Below are 14,584 nucleotides of genomic sequence, written 5' to 3'. Positions count from 1 at the left end.
CTTGCTAATAATGCAGGCTCGTCCAAAACAAAAAGCTTCCTAAGCTTTTATAAATTTGAACATAGCATGCACCTTCTTTTTTCCAATTGCAAAGGATATGAGTTTAGCTGCGAAGGGTTTGTGTTAGCTCTGCTTCTTATTACTGTCAGATGGTATCGTGCATCTCACTATGAAGTCAAAATGGTATGATTGTTATTGCAAACATTTGTCATTTCCATGACAATTGATTTTGATGTAAAAATGATAGCATTAAACATAATTACGGTACATGGATCGCCCAGCATTCAAGGTGGCAAAAAGTAGAGTTGGTTCCAAAACAAAAATCTCAGATATTGAGGAAAGAAATCCACAATGCTTTGTTATTAAAGAGAAATGGAATCAATATCACAAATTTGCCACAACTGAAGATTTGTTTTTGCTTGTTTAGTCAGACCCTGTAGTTTATGGACATTTCATATTTTAGCAAAAAATTAAAATAGTTTATATCTCGATTCTCTCGTACCTAGCCTTTCCTCCCTGTGAGAGAAAGACAGAGATGCACACACAAATGGATCCTTGAAACCTAGATTTCTAATTAAAAAAGAATTAGGAATATCTCGGTGGTGTTTCTGACTTAATCAAAAGGGAAAGGCCCATGTCTGAACAAAGAGATGACTGTAAGTTAATTTCACTTAGTTCTGATACTTTTGTGTGAAAAATTAAGAAAGATAAACTGGAGCAGGAAAATATACATATTCTTAGTAAGAAAGTGGGATTTCTCTCTTCCCGGAGTTGTATTTGTAACCTGAAGCTTGTCACTTTTCTGCACTCAGCGCACAGTCAACCTGTGGAACTCCTTGCCACAGGATGTGGTGAAGGCTAGAACTTTAACAGGATTCAAAAAAGAACTAGATAGCCATTGATGGACCTAACCTCCGTGAATCTATTAGTCAGGATGAGTAGGAATGGTGTCCCTAGCCCCTGTCTGGAAATGGGTGACAGGAGAGAGCTCACGTGAGGATTACCTGTTGTGTTCCCTCCCTCTGGGGTATCTGGCATTGGCCGCTGTCGGCAGACAGAATACTGGGCTAGATGGACCTTTGGTCTGACCTAGTATGGCCGTTCTTATGTTCACTTGCTTTTTGGAAGTATTAGCAGAGAAGCCAATGACTGTAACACCAATCTCAGGAAAGGCTGTAGGTGTGAGGCACACCGCTTGGACATTATGAGGTCATTTGTAATGGAATTTCATGTACTATCCACAATCTGTGAGTAAATAGAATCTGAATCTTTAGCACTGTCCATCGGAATATACATGGGCCCTGAAATGCAAACACAAACAATTCTGATAGGAATAAATAGAAGGTTTTTTTTGTGTTTTGGGTTTTTGTGTTTTGTTTTGTTTTATTTTTTGTTTTTTTGCAGACTGCCCTCATGTCAGCAAGGCTAGTGGAAAGGCAATCAGCCCCTTATGCGCTTTGATTGTTTGTGGCTCAGCTGCTATTTTTGTAAGACTCGCATGACATTTCCTTTAATATAGGAACGCTCCTCAACATTTCATTTCTGCCATAGAAACTAATTCCGCATGATGCTGAAGAGTCCATACGGCATGTGAGGAGTCCCTTTCACTTTGGCAGGAATACTGACACACAGAAGTTTTTTAGAAAGGATCGTAGAATCCTTATGGGCTCTAAAAGACACAGAGGCTAAAAGAGCAAGGCAGCTACTGATGCAACAGCATGGAGGTGGGGAAGTCGACTCGAAGAGCTAACTATACAAAAGGGGAGGACCATGAGGACCGTGGTTTAGCAGAACACATTTCCAGTTGAATAAGAAACAGTGCTGTAGTGTTGGAAGGAGATACAGGGAACGTGCATGTTCTGAACATCTACCATTGGGGGAACGGCAGCTAATGGTGTCCCCTAATCTTTTAATATTCTTACCAAACTTCCTTCTGGCTGAGGGGGTGTTGGGTCTTGTACTTTGATCACACCTTCAGCGTAATAAGGCTGTAGGCCGGTGGTTGTCAGACTACCACTCGCGACCCAGGACTGGGTGGTGGAATGTCGGGCACTGGGGCTTGTTCCTGCGGGTGGATCAGGTGGTGCTGAGGCACAGACCACAGACTGCGCTGCGCCCCAGAAGCAGCCAGCAGCGCACTGCCCCTGCCCTGAGCACTAGCTCCGCACTCCCATTGGCTGGGAACCTGCGGCCGGCTGCTTCTGGGGCACAGACTGGTCTGTGCTGCTAGAAGAGGCAGGAAGCTGCCTTAGCACCCCACGGCACTGCTGGCCAGGAGCCACAAAAGGCAAGCCTCTCCTGCCCCAGCCCTGACCCCCTCCAAAGCAGGAGCCCACTCCGACACCTCAAATCTCGCACCCTCAGGCTGGGTCTCAGCCATCAACTGGGTCACGAGAAGAAAAGTGTGAAAACCACCACTGTAGGAGACACCGCCGGAGACACCGCCCATGTCACCGAGATGTTCCTTAGCAACTGCCACTAGAAGCTTTTGGTAGAAGAGGTTGGCACGGAGAAACGCCAGCAGGTCTCGGTTGCTTCACCAAGAGGAGGCTGTTCTTTCCAATGGGTGTGGGGAGTCCTTGCTTGCTTAACGGTAGCAAGTGTCTCAATAATCTCCGTAGCCTGCAGCAGTCTTATGCCTGCAAACAATGTTACAGTAGAGCCGATACATGATGAGGAGGGAGAGAGGGAGGTTAGAGTGTTTAGATCTGTTGGAGTCACCTTGTATTAATGTTGCCATCACCAGCTAACAGTCTGGTAGGGCCTGTGGAATAGCAGATCAGATTGAAATGTTTATTGTACTTGTGGTATTATGATCATGCCTAGAGGCCCTGATTGAAATAAAGGTCTCATCATGCAAGGGATGGTATAGATCTATAGGAAAATACATCCCCTGCCCATAAAGAATTTAAGATCTAAACAGACATGACTAACAAAGGAGGGGAATTAGAAAGTATTAGTAAATAATAGTATTTTCCCCCATTTTAGAGAGGGTAAACTGAGGCAGAGACCTTAAGCTACTTGCCCAAGGCCCAACGACAACAAAGCTAGGAAATGAATCTAGATTTCCAGTGCCTTCACCACAAGATCGATCTTCCTCTGTTTTAGAAGCAGTGTTTATGATGATCTTTCCAATTTTCCTGAGCAAGTGAATTGTATTTCCTTTCTTCTGCACACCACATTCACAAAGGGCGGGGTTCCACCTCAAACCCGGGATTGTTTCAAATGTAGTTCAAAAGCTAACTGTATTCCTTGTTTTCTTTTTACATCTGTCCCCAGGCTGGATGATTGATGCTGACAGTCGGCCTAAATTCAAGGAATTAGCGGCTGAATTTTCTAGAATGGCTCGAGACCCTCAAAGATACCTGGTCATTCAGGTCAGCAACTGTGGTACCTCTGGAAATCATATTAATTCTGCCTTTAAAAAACTTAAAACTAATCTGTGTGTGTCAGAAGCTCTCTCAACCCCGCTGAAGGAAAACTGCAGTTGTGATGATGATAGAATCATAGAAATATCAGGTTGGAAGGAACCTTGGGAGGCCCTCTAGTTTAGTCCCCTGCCCTGAGGCAAGACCAAGCAAACTTAGATCATCCCTGCCAGGTGCCTGACTCGCCTCTTCTTGAAAACATTGACAAATACTATACGGCAGCTTAATATATACAGGCATGACATAACCCATTCCAGTGCTGGTCCACCCTCCTAGTGAAATCATAGACTCATAGAATCCTAGAGTTGGAACAGACCTCAGGAGGTCACTGAGTCCAGCCCCCTGCCCAAAGCAGGGCCAACCCCAACTCAATCATCCTAGCTGAGGCTTTGTCAAGCTGGGATTTAAAAACCTTTAGGGATGGAGATTTCACCACCTCCCTAGGGAACCCATCCCAGTGCTTCCCCACCCTCCTAGGGTGTGTCTAGACTACATGGCTCCATCGACAGAGACATGTAGATGAGTTTACTAGACATAGCAAAATGAAGCGGCGATTTAAATAATCCCTGCTTCATTTACATCAAAATGGCCGCCGCACTGTGCCGACGATCAGCTGATCCGGCACAGTGGGCAGTCTAGATGCTCCGCGGTCGACAAAGGAAGCCTTTGTCGACCGCTCCGGCATGCCTCGTTTATTATGTCTAGTAAACTCATCTACATGGCTCCATTGCAGAGCCATGTAGTCTAGACACACCCCTAGTGACATAGTTTTTCCTAATATCCAACTTAGACCTCCCCCACTGAAACTTGACACCATTGACACCATTGTCCATCACTACTGAGAACAGCCTTTCTCCATCCTCTTTGGAACCTCCCATCAGGAAGTTGAAGGCTGCTATCAAATCCCTCCCCCCCCTTTTTCTTCTCTTTGCAAACTAAATAAGCCCAAATCCCTCAGCCTCTCCTCCTAAGTCCTGCACGCCATCCCCCTAACAATGTACATTGCAGGACTTTGTCCAGTTGAGTCCACATCTTTTCTGTATTGGAGGGCACACTATGTTATATGTGAAGAGCTGTTCTAACAAGGACAGTGATCACTTGTTCTCCATGTGCACTGAAGATTGGACAAGAAAGAATATGCTGAATTTGCAGCAAGGGAATTTCAGATTAGACATTCAGAAAATTTTCTCATGCTATGGGTAGTTAAGCTCTCAAGTAGGCTTCCAAGGGAGGTTAAAAAAATCTACAGTAACAGGGATTCTCCAAAGAACAGGTTGGACAAACAAATGGAGACAAATAAAAAAAATCAAAACCGGAATTGTGAAATACCAGAGACCAGAATGTGGAATCAGCATGGGTCAGATTCTGATAGGCTTACTCACTGTGAGCAAGGCAGGCAAGTCGGTGGAACAGTTCAATCTGTAAAACAATAGCACAAGTAATAGCATCATAATGGGTCCTTTTCCTACCAATTTTCCTCTCTGAGCTCAAAGAAGAGCATTGTTCTGAAAAACGAAGGCCTCAGGAAACCTGCCAGCATAGTTATTTCACTAACTACAAACAATTATTGCATTCTTTGGTGCTTCCTTTTGAATCTCATTGTCAAGGTATTTTATTATAATCTGGCAGATATTTCGTCTTTTGAGGTCACCCAGGTGACCTCTTCCTTAGTAGTCTGTGAGGATAATGAAGGCCAAATGCTCTTCTCAGTTTAACTCTATTGCAACACTGGTGTCATTGCCCTTATGAGAAGTCCTATGTTATATAACTTCTTTATGGCTGAGGTAATATATTTGGCTATATCTACACTACAAGTTTTCTTGGAAAAAATATGCTAATGAGGGACTCATTTTCATGAGTCACAATCTCACCTGCATATTTTCTGCAGATCCGTTTTTGCACTAGGGGGTTTTGCGCAAAAACAAGCAGTGTGGATGTTTCCTTTTTGTGGAAAAAACCCTTTTTCTGCAAGATCCTTATGCCCCAAAAAATGAGTTATACCGATCTTGCGGAAAAAGGGGGTTTTGCGCAAAAAGAAAATGTCCACAGTGCTTGTTTTTGCACAAAAACCCCTAGAGGAAAAATGGATCGGCAGAAAATATTCAAGTGGGACTGTGACTCATGCAAATGAGTCCCTCATTAGCATATTTTTTGCCGAGAAAACTCGTAGTGTAGGCATAGCCTTTGAGGAGATCAACTTAAGGGTGGTGAAAGAGACGAGCTTTGAAAAAGCTCTGAGCTCCTCTTCAGGTCTCTTCCACCAACAGAAGTTAGTCCCATAAAAGATATGACCTCACCCACCTGATCTGTAATATCCTGGTCCCAACATGGTTTCTACAACACTGCAAATGCCCTCTCCATGGGATGTTTCAACCGACCTATAGAATTCCATAGCAGAGATATAATTGTCTGATGAGTTCTACAGCATGCTATAGCATAATTTCTATAGCTTGCGAGCTCTTTTGTTCTGTGTTTGTATGTAACACAATCGGGCCCTGATCCCTGACTGGGCACTACTTCAATCCAAATGTCATTAACCAGGATAATTCCTATTGATTTCCCTCTTATTAAATTCTTATATGACCTTCCATATGGCTAACAGGGGAATTGAACGCAATAAGTCCTTAAAACCAAAAATAAAATAAAAACACAAACAAAAAGAGCTGGTCTCCATACATATATAATAGCATCTTACATTAGCCTTAACGGCCCAAATATTTCACAATATACATCAAACCTTGCCAGAAGCGGCTCTACAGGGTCCAGAATTGAGTTTGGTTAAAAATGGAAAGAAAACAGAAAGAAAATAAACATCAATAACAGGAGTGCAGACCATTTATTGTTCCTTGATGGATGTAGTTGTTCCCCTCCTGCCATCAGATTCCCAGCCAAATTTATCACAATAAATGTAACTGCGAAGATGGAGGGCAACTTGAGTAATATGCATGGACACTGCACCATGACTGTGAGGTGGCATGGAAAGCAGGTAACCACCCTCATCAAATGAATTAATCTCTGTTATCTTGCTCTGGCCTTTGCTACATTCAGGGTGATGACCGGATGAAGCTCCCGAGCCCAAACGACAGCAAATTCTTCCAAAATCTGCTGGACGAGGAAGACCTGGACGATATGATGGATGCCGAGGAATACTTAGTTCCTCAGGCGTTTAACCTTCCTCCGCCTGTCTACACCTCCAGGGCCCGAATTGACTCCAACAGGGTAAGAGCAGCTACTGACTCTCAAAACCACGAATAGAGTTTTAAGTGGTCTAATCAAGCATAAGCCTGAGTTACCCCTGGAAAATTTGAGCTGGAGAGTGACTATAATAATCGCATGCTGGGGTTCCTAGCTTAGTGGGTCTCCATGAATTCCAAATCAGTCGCTCTGTGCACAAGTGAATGGACGTGCTCCTTGAACAGCTAGTCCTACGTCTCAGATGGCATGATCATGTGGTGTTCTTTCTGGACAGTGCATCATCAGTGCCAGTAATCAAGAGTCTTTCTGACGGTGTCTGCCGTGCGGCTCCGTGATCAGTAAAGGATTTTAACTGAGGGCAGAGGGAACTAAGTACACCAGCCTTTCAATGTGTCTTGAGCTAGGATGGAATCTAGTTCTTTCTCCAGTCTATCTAGGGGCTCCGTTACTATACTATAAGCCCCTCACATCTTTCATGTTGTGCTGGGGCACTTGCCCCGCTCTGGCTCATGGCAAGGGTTAAAGGCAGCTGCACTGCAGCCAGCCAATAGGAGGAAGGATTGGAAGACAGTCAGTAGGAAGGTGAATTGAAGAACAGCCAATCAAGCAATGTCTAGAAGGAGCTGAGAGATGGAGGAGTCACTTTGGGGATGGTGCCAAGCTCAGTTAAGGTAAGCCGACTCTAGCTATGAATTCTGCGAACTGGAGTTGCATACCTTATGCCCAGCTGCTGGGTCTAGTGTAGACCTGGCCTTAGACTGGAAAACTTTCTTTCACTGGGCCTCATCTCCATGTAGGGAAAATCATGAGTGTAAACTTGCAGGCTTGCCACTTGTGGGAGCATCCGGGCGTTGCTGCCATTATCAAGGTTCTTGACTCCAACTCTCACAAAGCTTGGCAGAAGCCTCACCACTCTGACTTCCCTCCCAGCTGCTATCGGAGCATGGATCCAGCAGGATCCATGCAACCCTCATCACATCTACATTGCAAGAACAACCCCAAAGTGCCACGTCTGAGAGCCTGGGTCAGTCGACTGAGGCTTTCCTGAATGAGTTTCAGAGCCCAAACCTCCCCCAGTGCTATTGCTAGCACCATGAGCCTGAGTCCATTAACCCAGGCCCAGAGACTTGGTGCCATGAGTTTCTCTTTTCAGTGTAGATGTACCCAGTGGGACCCGCCCCTTCAAGTCCTCTTCCGAGAAGAATGTCACATTATAAAGAGGAAACCAGGGCCATCTGATGCTGAGAGGGCAATGCTTTCGGACACGAGGCTTCCAATGGGACTGGATGATGGCTCTGAATTTTCCTACAGCACCCTATAGCATTTTAACCAACATAATATACTTTTCCCATTGTTTTCATTCTCTGGGCCAAAGTTTCTGGGCCAGTTAAGGGCTGTGGAAGGCCCAGAATGCAGTGTAACCAATGAGCTATGGGGTAGGGTATAGAGAGCCTACACAATCCAGTCACAGCCTGCATCCCTCCTCCATGGGGATCCTTTCACCCTAATTCCCAGGCATTATTTTCGGGGGGGGGGGAGGGAAGAGAAGAGACTGCACAGGGTGTGGCCGATAAATGGACAATTGATTTTTCAAAGCTGCTGCTGGACTCCTCTCATGTGACAGAAATATTGACCATCAAAACTCTGAGCCACATCCCCTGTTTCGGGTCAGCACAGAAAGCCTGGCCCGTTGCTAGCTTTTGCATGTCTTATGCTTCTCACAGGAGTCACCAGGCAGCAGACATATCCAGGCAGGCACACCCAGGGCTATATTTCAGTAACGCTAGATCAACGTAATGCTGAAAAACCTCAGGGGTGAATCAGATATGTTGTGTCCAAGGGTGCGTCTACACTGCACTGTTATTCTGGAAAAACCAATACTAGCGTCCACACTGCAATTGCGTTATTTCGAAAAAAAATCGAAATAACGGAGGGCTTTTTCCAATGTTGGTAAACCTCATTCCACGAGGAATAATAATGCCTCTTCTGAAAAAGTTCTTTTGGAAGAAGGTGTGTGGATGCTCCACTGCTGCTATGTCAAAATAGCTCCTCCCCAGTGCCTCCCGGGGCTCTAAATCAAGAGAGAGCATCCACACTACAGGCAAGTGGACATTCTATTTTGATATAAGCTAGTCCGAAAGATATCTTCCGGAATAGCTTTTTCCAAAATAAGCTTGCAGTGTAGATGTACCCAAAGGTACAGGGCTGCCAGAGAGACCCCCTGATTTCTAACACAGATGGTTTTTTTTTCTGGATATAAACTTTGCTCTGTTGTCTCGGCAGTTGCATTAATGCAGAAAACTTAATATCATATTTAATAACCAGTGGAGATAAGGCTGCCATTGTTCCTCCTCTAAACATTCATGTTGGTTTAAAACCAAATGCGCTGCAGCTTTTTTTTTAAGTATTCTTTCTACTGTGCATATTTTGAGTGCAGATGAATGTCAATTACAAGAATCTCATAGAACCGAAATGCCTTCAAGAATCTCTACATAGAATGCTTTGAGTCTGGCTTATTCTGTTTCCTTTGGGTAACTTGGATTTATGCTTGTTTGGTGTAATGAATATTAATATTAAATGAACTCATTATGATCAGTGTTATTACTGTGAATGCCAAATAAATGGATACAGCTCCGGCCGTTTATGCTCATTGTTACTGGGAAATTAAATTTGATGTGAAAATCTCCGCGCTGCTTCGTTAAGGCAAAACACAGAGCCAAATGCCGCGGAGCCTTCAAGTCATTCCTGGAGATGAGGCGCCTGAAAAATACTTTTACGCACCATCTCGCCTTGCCCTTACAATGATTGCATTTGTCATTTGCAAAATGAGGCATGCATAGTGCGCGGGGCTAATGTGCATACTGCACAGAATGCCTTGGGTGCAGGGTGCCACCGCACAAGTCTAGCGGGATGAAAGCAAGGAAACGCTGAGTCCCCCCCCCCCCTTTTTTTAAGACATTGAACTGTTGTAGGAGCACTTCTTTACAAAGGAAAGGTATGAAGTTTCTGCTATACGGGTCTAAATCTCTGCAAGGTGACATTGCATTTATCTATAGCCCCATTCATGGGTGCCTAAGACAGCTACAGAAAACCGTTTAATATGCAGTAGTGACATAGAGCTGCACCCTGTAGGAAAGAGGAAACCTCAGTGGGGGTCGATTTGATCCCCAACAAAAATTCTCAGCTCCTATTGGCTGGACACTGAGAGATTGGCCAATGGGAGCTAAGATTTTGCTGGGGGGCGGGAATAGCACGAGAAGTCTCCCTCCTCCCTTCCCAGCTATCCAGAATGGAGAACAGTTGGCTCTTTAAAGGGTGAGCTGTTCTCTGCCTGAGGGTTCTGGTGAGAAGGCCGTGAGCCGGACCTCATGGCTTGGTGAGCTGGATCCGGCTTGCGGGCAGCCTCTTGGCCACCCTTGATTTAGTGTGATCCCTTGCATAACACAGGCTAGAGAATCTCACCTTTAATTCTACATTAAGCCCAGCACTAGTGTTTGCACTAGAATACATCATAGAGTCAGGACTGGATACCTTTTTAACGATTGCAAGTGTTGGAGCATTCACCACCACCCAGTACTTAACCTTTCACTGCTTTTGGCCCTATTTCTAGTCTGAATTTGTGTAGCTTTTAACTTCCAACTATTGGAGCTCGTTTGGCCTTTTCTTCCTAGATTAACCAGGTGCCCACTATCCAAAATCTCTTCTTCTCAGGGGGCAGGATTGCTGAACAAAATGGTGCCACATAAGATTATATACACCTTATTCACAGCAGAATTTTATTTAACGCTGCCTTTTTATCCTCATTGGTTCCTGCCATACACTGCCCTCTGTATTTATTTAGCATCTTAGTCATCATAAAGCAACCAGAATGGTCTCTATTTTCCCCAAATGCGACTTCTTTATTAATCCAATTTCCTCCGCAAGACAGGAGCTCTCTGATTCATGTAAGGCTTAATGCTTTTATTTATACTACCAAGAACTTAGTTTTTTAACTTTGCATCCAGTTTCGTTAATTTCTTCTCGTAAGTTTTGGCAATCACAACATATCTTGCCACTAGTTTGTGTCATTGCCTTATTCATTCAAGTGCTATAATTCCTTTCCAATACCATAACAGATGAGCTCGTAGATTAATAAAATACTGTATCAAAGGCAATCTTAAAGTTCAGGAAAATTATATTGACAGTGTTCCTCTGTTAGCTGTCTTGCTTCTTCAAAACACTTTGTTAGGAATAATCATTTCCTTTACTAATCCATCCTGAATGTCTTTCATTAAATGATAATGTTCCAGATATTTCTCTACTCTATCATTGTCCTTAATTTGTGGGTTTAGTATTTGGTACAAAGTCAAATCTATAGATCAGTTGTGTAATCAAGAACCTCCTTTTGGATATTACCAGTTAGTTTTGGTACCATTTCTTGCTTTTTAAATATATTTTTTTAATTCTATGTCCTCTACTCTTTCTGCTTTGCATCTCCCTTAAGAAGTTTTGGATGGATTTTAGAGTTTAATCAATTTTTTTTGTAAGGCTAGTTTGAAACAGTTTTAGCTCCTTGTCCCTGGGAAATGTCTAATACCATGCGCCTATTTCTAACCCCTGTGTTGGAAATCCAACATAACAAGGTAGTTTTTGTGCTTAATACCCAGAAAGCAAACCTAGCTATAAACAGAAATTGGAACTGTCGGGTCTAATTTTATTGTTTAGGCTGAGTATAAAATAAAGGAAAATAAACAAGCATCAAAGCTGATGTAAAATAAATTAGATACACACAGTTCAATTTACTGATTTATTCTAAAAGAAGGATAATTTACTGTGCCCCTTTAAAATATGCTAAATTTGTGACAGAAAAAAAAAGAGAGGGAAGTTCATATGTAGGGATCAAACAAAACACATGCTGCCAGACTTAGCTAGAGAAGGGTACCTTTTTAGTATGGATTCCTTAGCCTGATGATCAACATTACCTCACGCCGTAAGCAGTCCTTTGGAAATTAGCGGTGTTACTCCGTGCTGCGCAGTGTGAGTAAGGGTGGGCTCTTTCCCTACGACAACTCTTGTAACATGACCTTCAACATCTAGACACCAGGACTAGGTTATGTCCACCCTAGGAAACTATTTCAAAATAACTAAAATCGATTTAATAACTTCCAAAATAACAACCTCAAACTTGCATGTCCTCCCTATGGGGAAGCCTCAAATTAGTCCAAGGCAGGCTCCGTTAATGTGGAAGCGCCGCCTCAGACTTAGAGCCCCAGGAAACACTGGGGAGTCATTAGCTGGACTTACTCTGGGGAGTGGTTATTTTGAAATAACGCCACCGCCATTTTGAAATAACTGGTTTGACATTAGCATTATGCTGAAATCTGTACTCCTATGTTCCTCGGGGAATAAGTGGCCCGTTATTTCAAAATAGTAGGGTGGACACTCCAATTATTAATTTGATGTAAGAGGGGTTATTTAGAACTAAAGCCCTAGTGTAGACCAGCGCCTGCAGTGCTAATCTTGTCCCTCTTGTTTTTTCCCTGACATACACGGTCCCAAGCCATGTTTACATCCAGAATCAACTGTTCTCATTTTGGGGGTATTTGTTCTGGGATTCATGAGCTCATAATCCCACCACAGGACAGTAACCCGTCTAGAGGACTGCAGCTGTCGTTCGCAAGAGTTATCTGTGTGTGGGGTGGAAACGCTCCTTGATGTTAAACCAGTGACAGGGAAGCTCAGTACATCTGCCTCCTCTATGAAAGCTGTTGGCTTTGTGAACAAACAAGAGCGCTTGCAGCTGATCCGCTTCATCAGCCCAACAAAAAGCCAGTGGATGCAAAGGGTGTACCTGCCCAATATTTCTCGACTCCACTGAGGAAGCATGCAGCGAGTCTCCAATCCGAGTGTCAGGCATTTTTGTTCAGAAAGCACAGCGGGAAGAGTAGGCCCCAGATTTTCAAATGCCCGCAACCCTCAGGGAGGAGGGGGCAGCATTGGAAAAGACTTCCCCTTGAGGCACCGATATAGGGATGGGTTTTAAAACATGCTCAGACCCCTACAAGATGGAGACAGTAACCCCTGGCTTAATGTTATAGTTATGATGTTCCTGAAAAATGCGGCTTTCAGCGAAGCAATGTTAAATGGATCCAATTTCCCAGAAGGCCGGGATGGGGGGTTAGGTTGTAAGGAGAGAGCTTTGCCAGACAAAAGGCACCAAGTGTATTAAACAATATAAGGTATAACCAGTTCTAAACAAGCCATTTAACACGTATCTGAGTGTTAAACAATTTTAAACAAATACCGTAGCAAGAAGAGGAAAATGATGTTTGTTCGCCCCTGCATGCACACAGGAGGGAGGGGCACAGCCCTGCAGCTGAGAGAGGCAGCTCCTTAGCGGGTGGATTGTGGGGCGCCTCCCCAGGAAGGAACTCGACCCATGAGAGCCGTACAGCTCCTGACTGGCCATGCACTTGCTGCTGGGCGCTCCCGTGCAGTGGGGCAGAAGATGGAAGAGGTCCAGGTGCTCCACTCCTGGTACAGCTGCAGGCAGTTTGTGGGCCAGGAGACAGCCAGCTGAGCCTGATGGATGGCCGGGGCAGCTCCCCAGAGGCAGGCCCCCAACCGAGCTCGGTTGGGGTAAATGCCTTCCCTGCTGTGCCGTGAGCATCACCCTAATGTCTCTGTGCCCGGGGGGGAGGGGTAGGAGGCACCCTCAGCCTGCCTTGGCAGCCCCAGCTGCTTTGAGGGATCACCCGGAACAAGTGGCTGCTTTGAATCCGGCCCTAATGAGCTTCCCCCTCGCAGGGCCTGGTCTGGTTGCCAGGGGAGACCTGCAGAGGTGAGTCGCCCAGAGAGCTGCCCTGCTTCCCATTGGCCGGGCACGTTGTGCAGCTGCCCTTGCCTCAGTTGTAACTTGCTTGGGGTGGGGGGCTGCTGCTCTGGTGTTCTTGCCCCCCATCCCGCAAAATGGAGGGGTGGAAGGGGGGGAATGGCACATTATGCATAGAACTGTATTCAGCCGCAGAGCCAGGCCATGACTCACCCTCTCCTCCCGCACGGCTGCTCTGCAGGGGGTTAGTGGCCTCCCAAGCACTGTTCCCCAGCAGGGTCGGGGCTGGATCACAAAGCATCTGTGAGTCCCTGCGGGGGGGCAGCTCCCCAGCTGAAGTTGCCAGTGATGCTCAACCCCTGTCCCTGGTCCACCCCAGGCCTGCTTCCTCCTGCCCCTGTCTACCTTCTCCCCAGAGCACATCGCATCCTCCCTCCTTCCCCAACCTCCTGACTTCTGCTGATTGCTGCAGCAAGGGGAAGAGCGAGAGGCTGACCAGTGTGGTCCACTGGCAGCTGGGAGGCACTGGGGGTGATAGGGAGCTGATGGGGGGGGGTCTCCTATAAATTCACTGCCTCCTGGAGATACCTACAAGAAGTGGACACGGTAACAACAGTGTAAGGGAGCACGGGGCACCTTTAAATGAGCATGTTCACTCCTGGGGCAGGGACGTCACACTGGAACAGCATTAAGGCCATGTTTAAACTCAGAAACTATTTCGCACTAATTAAAATCGATTTGATAACTCCTGAAATAACAAACTCGAACTAATGTGCCCACACTACAGGAAAGCCTTGAAATTAGTCTGAGGCAGGCTCCATTCACGTGAACAGGTAGAACCCCAGGCAGCACTGGGGAATAATTACTTTGAATGACTCTAGGGATCATCCACACTAATGCTATTCAGAAATAACCATTTTGAAATTAGTGTTGTTCCCTGAAAAAAGCAGGAGTACAGATTGCAAAATAAGCAGCCAGTTAGTTCGAAATAATGGGCTTGGTAGAGCGGATGCTCTGCTTATTAATTCAACTTAAGTGGGCATTATTTTGAAATAAAGCCCTCGTGCAGACCAGGGCTAAGCGAGAGGGTGAGGAGTTACTGTCCATGTTGCAAGATTTTCACCAGAGCCCAGTCAACTGCATGCTGAGT

The 14,584-nt window shown here is 45.2% G+C and overlaps 1 protein-coding gene across 10 annotated transcripts in view; it reads left to right on the top strand.

The window, feature by feature from the left end:
* The window catches only part of ERBB4 (erb-b2 receptor tyrosine kinase 4), a 935,749-nt gene that overhangs the window by 890,424 nt on the left and 30,741 nt on the right, over positions 1–14,584 (top strand). For 8 of the 10 annotated variants that reach the window (XM_075933940.1, XM_075933937.1, XM_075933934.1 and 5 more), the window contains 2 exons: positions 3,280–3,377; positions 6,477–6,647. In XM_075933940.1, coding sequence (XP_075790055.1) covers positions 3,280–3,377; positions 6,477–6,647 — 269 coding nt within the window. Of the gene's footprint in view, positions 1–3,279; positions 3,378–6,476; positions 6,648–7,776; positions 10,754–14,584 lie in introns of those variants that run through there. The other 2 variants (XM_075933941.1, XM_075933943.1) reach the window with 2 other exon arrangements.

Source organism: Pelodiscus sinensis, chromosome 7 (assembly GCF_049634645.1).
Source record: "Pelodiscus sinensis isolate JC-2024 chromosome 7, ASM4963464v1, whole genome shotgun sequence".
Lineage (NCBI taxonomy): Eukaryota > Metazoa > Chordata > Testudines > Trionychidae > Pelodiscus > Pelodiscus sinensis.
The sequence above is the reverse complement of the archived record's forward strand: the minus strand, read 5'-3'. Positions and strand labels throughout refer to the sequence as shown.